General features: G+C 37.9%; 1 protein-coding gene across 1 annotated transcript; it reads right to left on the bottom strand.

Moving 5' to 3' along the window:
- Nucleotides 1-3,258: 3,258 nt before the first annotated feature.
- Nucleotides 3,259-4,599, bottom strand: LOC145769161 (uncharacterized). Its single transcript, XM_082580752.1, has one exon. It carries the CDS (start codon nt 4,597-4,599, stop codon nt 3,259-3,261), a length of 1,341 nt encoding a protein of 446 aa, XP_082436878.1.
- Nucleotides 4,600-16,255: the final 11,656 nt, after the last annotated feature.

Raw genomic sequence — 16,255 nt, 5'->3', positions numbered from 1 at the left:
TTACCACCTCCAAACCACTTTTGACGATCGAATTTGTTAATTTATTATTCGGTAAAATGTTTAGAAGATGTCACGTCATTACGCTGATTTGAGATATAATTTCATTCATGACGTCGTATGGATGAAAAACTTTTACAAGTTTTATACTCTGCTGAGATTAAAGAAGAAACATAAATGATAAATATTGGAGAAATTGAGTCTCCTTTACAACTTAAGAATCGGACAACTCAAAACTGCTGAAACAAAACGTTTTGTTTAAGTGAAAGAATCACTGCAAGCAACCAATGCCAAAATGCGCGCGGAAGAAGTCATGGGAGTGTGAGGGATCAAAATTTTAACAGGTTGTTATTTTTCTACATCAATGTGACGTTAGTTAAAACTTTAAAAAGTCTATATCTTTGCTTCTGTAGAAAATCTTTTATTCTACTGTACAATTCAGTCATCAAGGTTTTCCATACTTTTTTTAAAGAGAGAGCTTTTACCCCCCCCCCCCCCCCCCCCCCCCTTGAAACTTGAGTTGACTTACTTGAGGTTGGGATCCAAATATTAAAAAAAAAATATTAATATGTATTAATAAAAAAAAAAAAAAATTAAAAAGATGATGCCCAAAACATTGGGGGGGCAGCTGCCCCGCCTGCCCCCCCCCCTGCCGGCGCCACTGGGCCTACATGATGAAAAATACCATAGACAGATAATTCCTAGCAACTTGGTAGGATTGAATTGCATAATTCATAAACAATACATAAAACAAAAGATAACTACAAAATTCGAACGTTTTCGGCAAAACTTTCTGCCCTCATCAGGAAAATAATTTGATTCATCTAAAAAAAAAAAATATTCGTGAAATGTTAATAGTAGATGACTGAAATTACAATCTGCACTAAGCTACGTATAAGCACAACCGAAGAACAAATACAAAAAGTGTTAACGATCTGTTATCAACTATGTGGGAGTGTGGTCACAGGACAAGATAGCGAGCGGTACAAGTACAACGTTAAAGGCAATTATGGAAAATCACTAAACAACATAAAACAAACGTAATTAAGTACCACACTCCCGCATAGTTTATAACAGATCGTTAACACCGTTTGTGTTTGTTCTTCAGTTGTGTTTATACGCAGCTCAGTGCAGATTGTAATTTCAGTCATTTATTATTAACATTTCACGAATATTTGTTTTTTTTTAGATGAATTAAATTATTTTCCTGATGAGGGCAAAAAGTTTTGCCGAAAACGTTCGAATTTTGTAGTTATCTTTTGTTTTATGTATTGTTTATGAAATATGCAATTCAATCCCATCAACTTGCTAGGAATTATCTGTCTATGGTATTAAAAAATTATCTCTCTACCAAAGCTATGATGAAAAATCGTTCGTACTTTGAGTGTATCTCACACAGCCAATAATAATAATAACAGCGTTCATATAGCGCCACCAAACAACACTTTATAAAATTCATTACATAACTCTGTTTCTTGTAGTGAAAAACTTTGTGGATATTTAATTTTAGACACAACAGTCACATAAAAGTACATACGTTTTGTCTGTTGCTGTTTTTTCAAAGCCATCTAAGAATATACAATTTCAAAATAAAAGATTCCTAAAGGTGTTTGTGAAGTTCTGTACGTTTTACAAAGATTTCATGTAGCCTAATGGATAGATGCAGTAGATCAGGGGTCACCAACCTTTTTTGCATGCGGGCAATTTAGCACTAAGGAGAGCTGTGGCGGACTGGCGGGCCGCACTAATAAAATGTTAGGTAGGTTGACTCTTATGCTAGAAAAGAACGTATTTCGTACCCAGTATCCAGCGTTACATGTTGTTCATATTTATATTAGAATACCGAAGCAACAAAATTAGTCGAACAACGCTACTGCCAGGCCAAACTCCTTTAACAACACTTTTGACTTCTTTGACAATGCCTAATAAACGAGATAAGAATTAGCAAGAATTGTTGATTAACAACATTTTGCAGTAGCCTACTAAGCTAAATATGCTCGTATTACAACCAGAAAAAGTCTTTAAATTTATATACAGTAGGCCTATAATGTTTTGCCAATTTATTATAAATTGAGTTGGCACACCGACCTATATTACCAACAAAAACTTGCATAAAGGAAACACTGCTCATGAAACACAATAACGGTGAAACGCACAAAACATGACATTTACTGTACAAACTTAAAATAAGCAACCCTATGCTCGCAGACAATTTCGAAATTCGAAAACAGACGTTTTAATCAACCACTGGGACAGTGTGGTTTGGACATCGCATTGGAATAACTTTAAGCGACCCCTACCTAGAACTATAATCTGATTGGTCGGTCGGTGGAATCGTATGCAAAGCGAAAATATGCTTTCCGGAAAGTATTTTTTGCCTTCATGCTCTTTTAACTCCTCAAGAAAAGTATTTTTGGTTATATTTGTACGCTGATACCTTCTGCGGGCCGCACATAACAAACAAACTAAACAAATAAACTAAATAAAAATATAACAAATTTTGTCTTTACTTTCCGAGTCTCCTAATTTATTCCGGGTCCAAACGCACCTCCTGGACCCTGTTAACGTTATACTGCACGTTGGTATGACAAAAGAAACTATACTGTATAGTGTATAGTTATGTTTCTCGGCAATCGAGTGTAGCAAGAACTCAGCGATAGACACGTGTTTCGCCTATGAGGCTGGGTCTGGTTCATTCTCATTCAAAGTTTTTTTTAGATTATTATGGTTATAAACGCTGTGCCAAACAATTTATTTACTGCAGAGTAAAAGCATGTGCAATTGTGCAAAAGGAAGACTTGTGTTGAGCAAATGTTTATGACGTAACAAGTCCAAAAACTAACCAACTTTTCTACTCATTTAGAGTAGCATTGAACGTAACATGAACATATCACACCCAAACAGCAAAATCCATCGTTTTCACGTCTACAGACGTTGAATCAATGTAAAAATGAAGGATTTTGCTGTCTGGGAAACAAAAGAAAAGAAGTTTTTGAACTAAGCACATTCAAATTATACTTTTCTTTTTCAAAGTGAAGTAGGTAACGTAACTATGTAATATTTCAATGCAGTGCACATTTTAAAGGGGAAGGAATGCTAAATTACATGAAGTGTTTTATCTTGTTTTACATACAGGCTATAGTCAGCATGCCATGCTAACAAGTTTTATTTTTTAATTTTAATTGTTTTTAAAATGTTAGAAAAAACGCAAATGTAGGCAGGTACCATATTGGCAAAAGCACAAATATTTCGCAATTTGTTTTATATCGGCATCTGATTTTGTTTCACAATGCTTGGAAATTCGTACTTGATCTGTTTCAATGACCGTATCCACTTACGCGCCAGATGCACATCTTTTACACCAATAAAATCACGTTCATATAACTCAATAAATAACTCAACAAACCGCTTTTCCAATGTTGTTGACTGACTTTTCCACTTTGACAATACTTTTATAAGAGCTTCAGTTTTTTCGTACAACGGTTCTTCACTCATGAAATCTGCTTGATAATTATGCACATTTCGAATTTGTTTTACAAACGGGCTCACAAATCCAACGCTCATACCAACATCATGCATCAAACGTTGCATGATATAACTTCTCCAAATGTCACTGACACGTCCATGAACCGATATAGGAAGGAACGTTCCCCATAATGCGTAGTGGACTGTTGCTTGCGCATTGTAGCTAGAGAACGTTCCAGGATGTAATAACAAGCGAATAGTATTATCAAAATACATCGGCAACTTTCGAGTTAACCGCCATATTGCATCCATGTCGGGATCATGATTTGCTAAACTTTGAACAACGCCAATCTTCTTGGCAGATATTTGTGTGAGTTTTGTTGGTCTCTTCCAAGTGCTAGTGTTTTGAATTTGTGTTAATGGAAATCCACGAGGCCATGCGACATCCTTCAGATTAATGAATATTGGATATGGATTGAACACTTGAATGTTGTCAGTCACAAGCCAATTGTCAGCAGGTAGCCAAGGCACTTCAGATGTCACTTCATTGTCATCATCAAAATCAAATATGACTGTAGCGCCGTGCATGATGGCATACAAATATCCTACGTTTTTACGACCAAAGTGATTCCAAGGAATCTCAGCAACGACCTCAAGCTTTTGCAAAGACTTCTGTTCTTTCACAGATAAAAATACAACAGTTTTTGTAGACTTTGCTAAAGCTTTATACTTTTTTACTGGTGTTTTCAAGTCAGCAACGATAACTAAACATGTTTCGGACTGATTTGCAGCTTTGTAGATGCTCATAGTTGGTGCATTTATAGTGGTTACTACTCCCCAACGTTTACAGCTTGGTGAACTATTTATATTCAGTGTTTGTGGAAGGGATTCTTCTGTAAGTGACAGTGTAAACTTGTTTGTTCTTTCACCGAGAAACACACGGCCTGTAACACCAGAAAAGGCATTTTCAGATTGCGTTTTGCAATTTCTTGCAACACTGCTTTTTTCATATTGTTGTAGACCACGTGTTTGGAAAGGATCAACATGTCCGGGTTCGTTCCATTGATTGCGAATAGCACCAGAATATAAAGCATGTAGAGTCCAAATAGCTAACCCCAACAACGCAGTGAGATACATCTACAAAATTAAGAAATGCTTTTCATTAACAAATAAACGGCAATTTTTTTCATTTGTAGATAGTTATGTATAATTGGTGGCAGTAGCGTAGCCAGGAATTTTGAAAGGGGGAGGTTTTGAGAGCCGAAGAGCAAAGCCCGTCGGCGTATTCGCCTAAGACGACACCCAGCGGCGGGGTCTGAGGAGAAGCCCCCCAGAAAGTTTTGACAAATTACTTTGAATTTGGTGCATTTTGAGAGCATTTTCAACAAAACTTTGGGTATAAATATTCCTGTAAAATGGTGCTGTCCGGTAGCATAGCAAAAGGATAAGATCATGTTTTCTTCGGCATTTCCCGGAAATAAAGCTAAGTCTCTATATTTTCTTGTTGCTAATTCCTGGCTGAGATATTTGAATGTTTGGTACTGGCAAAACTCGCTCTTTTAATGCAGTTTCGTTTAAAATAAGGCAAACTTTGTTTTAGAGACATAAAGAGACTGAAAGCATCATTCTCAATATCGTGATGTCACACGCGTGCCAAAGGGGGGGGGGTTGAAAGTAACCCCCAAAACTCCCCTTGGCTACGCCACTGGTTGGTGGTGCGCTGGGATGGTGAAGCAAAAAAAGCGATCGGTGGCAAACCATACGATCCTTGTTCGAATCCCGGCTTAATCTGGTTTTTGATAAACACCGCTCAGCTCTACCCAGCATGAAACAGATTGGATGGAGGTATAGTTGCTGAAAGAAAGACGACCGATGAAAAAGAAATGCTCACTGTACTTACTGTTATCGTTAGTGCAAAAGACTTAGTAGGCTTATAAGTTAGTAAGAACCTTACTTTCTCAACCCGTCAATGGTTGGATACAAGTGTAAAAATAACCTTTCCTTATATACAGTTAAACAGTTAAAGTTAAATCGTACAAAGTTTCCAAAATAAAAGCTTGCTGGGAAAATATTGTTAAGCTCAGTAAAAAGTGTATCTTTGTACACTCAAAATAAGCAGACTAAATGTTCTTCGGCTTCAAACTGATGTAAATCATCAAATTGGCACACATTGGCTACATCTCATCTATACAATTTTTACTTACCGAACACCGAAAGTCGAACAACCGATGTTTTCTGGCGCACATTTTCGAGCTTTAAAAGTACATAAAACACAAAGTATAAAGATAAGTTTGACTCAAAATATGATAAAACAAAAACTTTTATCACTTTTTGTTTAAAGCTTTCGAAAATGTTTTGCTGCAAATACAGTTACCCTAATATCATGTTTCACATTGCTGCAAAGCTTGGATATTAGACCAGTATAGACCACCCTTTCTTTGCAGGTTCTAATTTCAACTCATATTTATTTATGTTATTAAATCAAATATAGTTATAAGTCTCTAAACCCTTGACAGCCTGTTTCACCCTAAAGGAGGATCATCAGAAGGTCCTTATTCTAATAGAATTCTACTTGAATAAGGACCTTCTGATGATTCTCCTTTTAGGGTGAAACAGGCTGTCAAGGGTTTAGAGAATAATAATTATATTTGATTTACATTACTTTTTATATATTTTTTAGCTTATGGTTGGAATCCTTATTCTAGGACTGAGAAAGCCTCTAATAAGTTAATCCCTGCAGTTTCGCATACTTGATGAAGCTTTTAACCACTAACGCAGAGCTGATTATCGAGATCGATAAAATGAAGTTTCTGCTTGTTGTTGAAGTGAGATCTGTTAATTATTTAATGCTCAATGGAGAGCAGTCCTGAAATGCGTTGCTCAAGCGCACACCTCGAGAGCCGAACCACAGCCCGAGAGCCAAACCTTGATCTTGCAGTTCATTCGCGCACAAAGTCGTGCGATTAACCATTGAGCTAATGGGGCGGACAAATTATTTCTGCATTTCTCTAGACCACTGCTATGTTTGACATATATTGTTTTTCATTGTGATGGTCAGAAAAAAACAAAACAAAGTGAACTGAACAAAAGCTCTGTAGTCCATATTGTTCCTTGGGAGATCAAGATATTTTCGCTTTGGTTTTAATTTCGAAAATTTTGGGGAGTTGAAAAAAAAATATCAAAACAAAATTGTTGAGATTTCAAAATTTAACAAAAAATTTCGAAAGATTTGTTTTAGAGAAACCTTGATTTTTACATGAGTTAACTCGCACAATTGGCAACTAAGAATATTTGTGTAGAAACCTATTAAGATATTTCATATTTCAAAGGAATTCTTCTCCACGGCCTACTAGAACACGGCCTAATATTTGTTTTTGTTTGTTTTATTTTTGTTTATTTTATTATCTTTATCCTGCATTGCGGGAAAGCGGACTTGAGCGCTATGCATCGGTGTACGCCTTCCGACGTACACCTGACCCACGCTGCAACCGACTGCAATGTCTGTTTCCGGTTGTCTACTCTACTTATGACTTAAATTTGGTACTACCCATTACTCGAAATCGATCACTGGGTAAAGGCAATTATCGTAAAGTTTCTTGCCCAGAGAAACAACAGCAAGTGCGGGTGGCTGGAGTCGAACATGCAGGCTCTCGACTGCGAGCCCAACGCGCTGACCACTCGGCCACTGCTGCCGACTGCGGCCACTGTTGCTATTTATGAAAATTTTGAAGAGTCTTACTTGTTACAATCATAGCCATGACAAACCTGTCATTTTCTCACTTACAGAAGTATGTAAAATAAGCAATATTTGCATCTAGCTAGACACATCTTTGGCTTGTTTTGCCGGAAATTAGATATGTAGGCTATTTTAAGCACAATTTATGCAACAATAATGTAAAATATGTAGTAAGACTTTGCAACTGCATCCTGAAGGTAGTCTCATCATACAGTCGTTAGGTTTTTTGTATTGCAGGATCTTACGCCAATAGCCATATTTTACTTGCAAATCAAACTTTGCGAAAAACGAAACAAACCAAAATTTAAATTGGCACATCAAATGGACAGTAGGCTGGCGCAAAATCTCGAAAAAAATTTTTTTTTCTTTTAAACTTTTCGTCAGTTTGGAATATTGTTCCTTTTGGTAAATGTATCTCCTACACCAAATTTCACAAAAAAATATTAATGTTTGACCCTGGTTCACCTGGTTTGAATTTTTTCAAAATATCGAATTTTCGCTTATCCCTGAAACTACTCACCCGCTATCTTCTAACGCACTCTAGCATCTTAATGGACACAATAAGAGGCAGTAACACAAACTTGTAGCAAGCAAAGTGGTTTAATTAGCAACTCCATGAACACTGACACGTGTATTACTCTCAAAATGTCGAATTCTACCACATTTCAGACATGATTTTCTTTGTGCACCTTCACCGTTAGGCTAAATATCTACTGCTTTCAGTTTCTTGAATCATTTGACGATGTTTATCGATTTTCACAGGCCAACAAAACTTTTTTTTATATAAAGGCAGTCATTTTAAGGTATTTCGAGGCCCCTTATTCTGAAAATGCACTAAGTTTTCTCGAATTGGCTCTAGTTTTTGAGTTACAGCAAAAATATTTTTTTCGTAATTTTTGAGACCCTATAGATTTAACGTCGTGTCGTTTACTACATAGACAAAACTGGAAGTAATCTCAGGCACATTTCTGAGTTGTATAAACGCTATTTGGAACCAATCACGTCGATTACAACCCAAACAAACAGCTATTTAACTTTACTGGCCCAGTTACAATCAAAATACGACGTGAAGTAAGCCTGAGGATACAAGATGTAGAATATAGGCATATAACTTGCGTTTTGCGTTAATATATTTGTTGACTTCAACAGTATCAGACTTATTAAGTGAGCTACTAAGTACAAACAAAATGCACACATTGTTTTGCTTAACAAACTAGACAAATAAGCAAAACAAAGCTGTCGATGAACAAACGCAACTCTTTATTATGATTGGCCTACTGAGCAACACCCCATCAAAGTATGAAGGCCATTTATATAATTACAGAATACAAAGTTATGTTATTCAGTAAAGTAGCTGCTCAGAATAATATCCTTGTTACGGAAGAACGTAATCTTGGCCTTGGAGTCAAGAGTGCCATGTTGATCGAGATGAGGAGCCAAGATTCCAGCTACCACTTTTGATAGCTAAATCTTTAACTACTACAGTAGGTGGTAGAAATGGTTTTGAGAAAAAAACTTGACCTTGCTCCAAAACACTACTGAAGGTATTGAGGTTACTCTCAGTCATGCCCGTTTTTCTATTGTTTCAAGCAAATCACCACTTGAAACTAGAGAGGGCAAACAAAAAACAGAAATAGCAACGTCCATGCAATGACTGCCTTGCACACTCCATGTAAACATGATGTTCCAACTTCCTTCGAACATGCTCACCGTATAGAAGTATCAATTTTCATGGTGATTCCACGGCTCTCTTTATGCCATAGCACTCTGAACTTCTTAGCCTTGAGCCCAGAAACGGGTTTGCGTGCAATGTTTGCATACTTTATAGGAGGAACCCAGGACTTATCTTGATCACCCAGCTTCATGTCAAAGTAATAATAATAATAATGCTTGTTTTTACATAGCGCTGTATCTATCGCAGAATGCGTTGCTCCTCTGCGTTGCCTCATGCAGCAAAATATATCTGGGTTGTTTGTACAGCACCCTACTTGTCAAAGGCATGTTTTATTAGCCTATATGCCATTTATTTAGCTTATAGACCAGAAAAAAACTTCTTGCAGCAAAGACTTGGCCTTAGCAAAGGCTTAGAATAAAATTTCACTTGTACAGTATCCATTTCAATAGGCCTACCTATTCAATATAAAGCTGCATTCATAAACACATGACTTTCGGGATATTTTTCTTGTGAGGTAGGCCTACTGATTCACAACTGTTTTCATTGAATATTTATGTCTCCCTTATGTTAAACACAATTCATTTCAACCTTTGCTTGCGTTTTGAACTTTCGTGCAATATGAACCAATTGAACTAGACAAGTGCAATTATGACATCATAATGGTAAACAGAGCTGAAAATAAGTGATTTGCTAATTGAAAGCTTTTGAGAAACGATTTTAAAAATATTTTCATTGTCGAATATCTCGAAAACTAGAGCCAATTCGAAAAAACTAAGTGCATTTTCGGAATCAGGGGCCCTGAAATACTCTATAATGACTCTCATCTTCTGTGCCAAATTTTTTTTGTTGGTCTATCTATGTTATAAATTCACCGACTGCGAAAAGGCTGTAAAATCAACTAAAATGACACTAAAAGCATGCACTATTATTAGTGACTCTCAGACTTGGAGGTACCCGGTCAATTGGTCGAAAGACAATTGGTCGACAGTCATTTGGTCGACAGACATTTGGTCGACAGGACGTTTGGTCGACAGACATTTGGTCGACAAGACATTTGGTCGACAGGACATTTGGTCGACAGGACATTTGGTCGACAGACATTTGGTCGACAGGACGTTTGGTCGACAGACAATTGGTCGACAGACATTTGGTCGACAAGATATTTCGTCGACAGGACATTTGGTCGACAGAACGATTCATTTTAGGGTTAGGGTTAACTAACCCTAACCTAACCCTAACCCTAACCCTAATCCTAACCTAACCCTAACCCTAGCCCTAACTCTAACCTAACCTAACCTAACCTAACCCTAACCCTAACCCTAACCCTAACCCTAACCCTAACCCTAACCCTAACCCTACCCTAACCCTAACTGTAACCCAAATGTCCTGTCGACCAAATGTCTTGTCGACCAAATGTCTGTCGACCAAATGTCTGTCGACCAAATGTCTTGTCGACCAAATGTCTTGTCGACCAAATGTCTTGTCGACCAAATGTCCTGTCGACCAAATGTCTGTCGACCAATTGTCTGTCGACCAAACGTCCTGTCGACCAAATGTCTGTCGACCAAATGACTGTCGACCAAATGTATTTCGACCAATCGACCGGCCACCGACTTGGAGTAGGGTGAAGATGTTCCACGTGGAAGTTAACAGAGGAAGTGACGTCAAAATCCCGTGGTCAAATTTTGACAAATCCTCTCTTCAGATACTGCTAAATCACTTCGAATTTTTACTAATTTTTCAGAAAAATTCAGAATTTCTCCTTGGGTGAACCAGGGTCAAAGGTCAAAACCCAACAAAAATTTTTGGTTTACAAATATCAGTGAGCAAAATGGAACATTATTCCAAACTGACAAAAGTTTTAAAGAACATCAAGGAAAATAAGCCACCCTAATGGACAGCTTATCACCTAGAATCCACAAAAATCATTGATATTTTAAATAGAACATGCAATTGCACCAAAAGCGATCCACCAAATGATAGGCTACTACTTTCAGGGAGCAGTTGGAAAGTCTTAGGCTACATGTAGTCTGAGCGTAAAATGCGAAAATATAGGGCCGCCTGGAATAAATTGCGACCTTAACAAATTTGGTATCGTTGGAAAGCTTAATTCCTCTAGATTAGGATTATCACTCTCCTCCAACCAGGCACCCTTGGCAAAAAAAGTTATGGCCGTTTTTTTAGCAGCAATTTTGCGCCGCTAGTGGTGCAGCTAATGTAGCTATGCTTTCAGCAGAAACATGGTTAAAATTGTAGCAGAATGATTAGGCTAACGTTCAGCAAGCCGTGTAAAATTCTGGCAATCGAAGTTGCTCCGGTGACCACTGACCAGCTTATTAACCATGAGGTTTGTAAGTAACTAGGCAGTACTGAGTAGGTTTGGGACAGCAAAGATTCTTGATCTACCACTCTGCAGTACGCCTACTAGCCTAAATATCACAGAACTGAGTACCAGGCAAGCCTATAGCCTAGTTTAATTTGTTTTGGGAACTGTTTGCAAGAAAATCATTATCGGTAAGTTATGTCAGGTTATTCATTTAATTTGGTTTGCAACAGAAGTCAAAACGTTAGGTACGGTACCGGGCAGCAGGAGATACACAGATGCATTTGGCCTATAACAGTGTATGCTAAGCTATGATGAAAGTTAAGGAAGCAGGTCTAAATGTTCTTTACATGCAGCATGTCTAATTGTCTAGCTTATATTAATTTTTTGAGTTTTCTGTTGTTCTTTTAGCTGAGTTCTCTTTTATTTAACATTTTGGATTTTAAATGGCATTACATGCAGGTGTGAAGCATTTGTACCAATGAATGCAGTATGGTAGTGGTAGTAGGCCACTCTTATTATAGGCTACCAGTGCACTGGTGCACAAACTGACAAATGAAGGGTGTTTATTGAGACCTGGTAGCTTCTAGTGATATTCATGCAATAATGCGTATTTTGGTAACTGCACACTCTATCAGTTAAATGAGGCCAGCCTACCAGTAGGCCTATGAACTATGGTTCTTGTTACTTTTGAGACCACCTGTAAAGGCTATATCATATTCAGATATAGATTGAGTTTGAAAGAGCGAATGTGCTGTGTGGCCATTTTTTTTTCGGGTCTGAGGTTAGTTTTCTCTCTTCACAGCTTTACCAAGGTTTTTATAAAATAATAATTTCTAAGTTGTTTCAAATTACTTGCTGTTTGCTCATGCTTGGAGTAGATGTGATACAACTTCTGCAATATATCAACAAGGTACCAATATAATTAATCAGCTGTTGTAGCAGTACATTTTAATCTTGCTTTCAGTATTTTCTGGATTTTCCCACTCTTCATTCCTGAACTGCTTACCATGCTTGTCTGAAAGTACATTTTTACCATTTCTGATCAGCTTTTAAAGATATGCAAGAATTCAGGTGGCAGTCATTACCAAATCCACCAAATATCATTCTAATATTGTACATGATACTTCTACTTGTAATGCCAATGTACGGAGTGTATGTACACATTATTTGGTGACAATGATTAACTATTTCATCTGTCCTGTTGCTTAGGAAAGCTAAAGATGTTCAATTACCTGAAGAAGGAAGAATTTCTACAATCTGCTGATGTATTTGGTAGATTAGATTCTACACGTGAGCAAATAACTGATGCTGGAAGAGATTTTTTATTGAAAAGGTTGGTTACTGGGACTGTATTGGTGCACAGCTAATTAAATAAGAAGAAATTAAAATGTTGCTGAGTAGGCCTACCAGTCTGAATGAGATTCACCAATAATAATGAAATATTTTGTTGATCTATCACGCTTTAGTGAAAAACCTGCAGATTCATTTGGCCAACTACGGTACGTCAAGTACATGCAGATAGTTGCAACAGCTTCCACTGTTCATCCTAAAAGATTGCCACCCACCGAAGCTGCAATTCGTTTTCATTCCTTCAGAGTAGGCTACATTTGCAGGTGAAATAATAGTGTTTTAGCCTAATGGTATTGTAACACAATACCGGTAATCATTTAGTATAAAACCGTCTTTGCTCTATAGATTATAGCACTTGAATATATTTTTCAAGAATTGTTTATTGTCGGTAACTTCAAAATATTACAGCAAATTGCGCTACAGTATTAAACTGCTGTAAGGAAAAAATGCAAGTTATAGCAAAACAACTTGCGTTGTAACATGACTAGCATAAACAAGTGGTGTACTACAAATCAAAAATTTTATGGCAGCAAGACTTGATTTATCTAAGTTGATATAAAAGTGTTGTTTCAGGTAGCCTATGTCAGTGGAAGCATCTTGACACCGAAATCTTGGATCTCGCACAGTGGGGATGGAAAGCTGACACAGCACGAGCAGTTATGCCAATAAAGACCAATTTAGATCTGGCACCAGAATGGCTATTGAACGTTGTACGATGCAAATGCAAAGAAGGAACAAAAAATTAATATGGTACAATGCATGGGCTCTATCCAAGGGGGGGTGAGGGGGGTGATCACCCCCCCATTAATTGGAGTGGGGGGGTGATCAATGCAAAATCACCTCCCCACTCATTTGGCTTTGAAAAGGTTTTGTGATATTTTATTGATCAAATTTAAAAAAATATATTTTCGCTGTTGGCACATTTTGAATTTTTTATCAATATGAATATATATTTCATTTCAATATGATTTTTTTGTTTGGCAACCCTGAACTACAAGCCAGGCGTTTACACTGTGTTTTAACTTAGCTTGCTTGGTAGCCACTTTAACAAGAAAAAATTCTGCCACTGCAAATGACTAGAATGACACCGCCAACCAATTAGAACATGTTATAAGAGGCTACCGTCCAATTGTGACTTTCTCGCACTTAGCCAGAGAGTTAATCTTTGCTTTGAACTTTATTTGGTAAATACAGAACAAAAAGAGCAATAGCAGTCGAACCCACGTCAATGAAATGACTACTTTCTAACCCTAACCCCTAAAAAGCCAACCAGCTGCCAACTTAGTCGGCAGCAGTGGCCGAGTGGTTAGCGCGTTGGGCTCGCCGTCGAGAGCCTGCATGTTCGACTCCACCCCCCCGCACTTGCTGTTGTTTCTGGTAGCCACTTTAACAAGTCGAAATTCTGCCACTGAAATTGATTAGAATGCAACCGCCAACCAATCACAACATGTTATAAGAGGCTACCGTCCAATTGTGATCCTTCTCGCACTCATCCAGAGAGTTAATGCTTGTTTTGTACTTTATTTGGTAATTACAGAAGAAAAAGAGCAATAGCAGTAGTGGGAATCGAACCCGCGTCAATGAAATGACTACTTTCTAGCCCTAACCCTTAAGCCAACCAGCTTAATTTGCTTTCTATCATCTTCTTTTCGCCATTTTTTACGTCACTTAAACCGTAGCTTGTGATTGGTTGGCGGTTTCATCCTAATCAATTTCAGTGGCAGAATTTCGACTTGTTAAAGTGGCTACCGTTGTTTCTCTGGGGAAGAAACTTCACTATGAGTATAATTGCCTCTACTCAGTGATCGATTTCGAGTAATGGGTAGTACCAAATTTAAGTCATAAGTAGAGTAGACAACCGGAAACAGACATTGCCGTCGGCTGCAGCGTGGGTCAGGTGTACGTCAGAAGGCGTACACCGATGCATAGCGCTCAAGTCCGCTTTCCCGCAATGCAGGGTAAAAATATGAAAAACAAATAAACAAACAAACAAACAGCTGATAGAAAATCCAGCACTTGATTTGCTTTGTATCATCTTCTTTTCGCCCTTTTTCACGTCACGAAAAACGTAGTTAATGATTGGTTCGAGTTTTCATTTGCAGTGCCAGAAATATTTCTTGTTAAGTGACTACCAGTTTGCTTACCCAAAAATGCCCTTTCCGAAACATACTTTGTGAAACGACCTGGAAACCCTATGCTTCGATCAGAAAGAAGCTGATGCTGCAATGGGGGGTCTGGGGATCGCAGCCCCCCAGAAGTTGAAATGACTATGACGATTTTAGCCCACTGTCCAAAAATCACCCCCCCCGAATTCTAAAAGTGGATAGAGCCCCTGGTACAATGTCTTGCAGCTGCAGAAAACATGGCTTAAAGTGCGTAACAGCATGTGGAGAGTGTCGTGGGGAAACTTGTTGCAATCTCAGTTATGTACAAGAAGACTGCCCTGAGGATTGCGACAGTTTGATCATGTTTCAATGAATGATTTAATAAAAAAATGGAAAATTTTGCCCTTTTGATTTTATGAGCGACCGAGCATAAAAGTTCACACCAGTTAAGTGATATAGGAACGTTACTGCAAAGGCTGGACTAAACCTGAAAATGAGCCTAGAAACGTATGAAATTTTTTTCTTAAGTTTGCTTATGATAATAAAATATAAAACAATATCAAATGAAAACAATTGTACTGTACCACATAGTTCATGGCGATCTTTATTCTCCTATGGCAGGAAGGCGCCTGCTGCGTTAATACATAGGGTGGTTGCCCAGGCCCACGCACGATTTGCCAATTTTTCTTGTTTGATGGATATTTGTGTTTTGCCGAAATTTGGACTACCCGAAAGATTCCACTGGATAGTTAAGCTGTACTCCTCAGACATGGCATATCCATTAGCATTGTGAGTCGAATTTTCACCGTCGACAAGAACAATAGTTCCACGCCTTGGGCACTCAACTGTCAACCATTTCCTCGAAGGCATAATTATTGAAGTAAAGTTTTAAAAATTTCGCACTTTTTGTATAATGCCCATAATACACTCTCGCCACTTGTAGCGCTTAGTTTCATCATTAAACCGGACCTGGGGTCAAAATGCCCTCTTGAATCATTGCAGGGCCCCAATGACATTATATGAAGCTCCGTTCTGTCTAAAAACGATCTTTTAGATCCCACTACTACATCCCAGCTAGCGATGCCTGTCATTTTTGCATTAATTCAACGTTTGCTAACGTTGGATCGGTGTGGAGGTGACGAGTTTAGCTGACTGGGGTCTAAAATTATCGCTTTATCAACGCAACTTTATATCAAAGCACGCTTGATATCTTCAAGACATAACTTCTCTGGGTAGGCTATAATTGGATTTTCGCAAGGTGATGATGCGTTGCAATGGCTTTGCCCGTGGTAGGATTTCTTTGTGGGGTTTTCTTTGCCTGCCTTGCTCTTCTTTGCTAACAGCTAAACGAATCAAGACGTGTTCCCCTCCCGACCATCAGCACTCTTGATAACGCACGATGACCGATCTTCATAGCAACTATCCACACAAATCTTAAATATATCAGCTAAAGCTATGTGGGCTAATAAAGCTATAGCCTAAATATATGTTGTTTATTTGTTTTGTGTTTTTAGTTACATTGTCTTTTTTTATTTTCTCTTTAATCTTAAATTTTTCTGAAGGTGTTGCAACCGTGCCAGATTTTTTTCAACTCAATAACT

The sequence above is a fragment of the Aplidium turbinatum genome, chromosome 4, assembly GCF_918807975.1.
Source record: "Aplidium turbinatum chromosome 4, kaAplTurb1.1, whole genome shotgun sequence".
NCBI classification, from domain to species: domain Eukaryota; kingdom Metazoa; phylum Chordata; class Ascidiacea; order Aplousobranchia; family Polyclinidae; genus Aplidium; species Aplidium turbinatum.
The sequence above is the reverse complement of the archived record's forward strand: the minus strand, read 5'-3'. Positions and strand labels throughout refer to the sequence as shown.

Bases quoted from the DNA above. Each gene is read 5' to 3' on its own strand.
- LOC145769161 (XM_082580752.1), bottom strand. From the start codon at position 4,599: ATGTATCTCACTGCGTTGTTGGGGTTAGCTATTTGGACTCTACATGCT.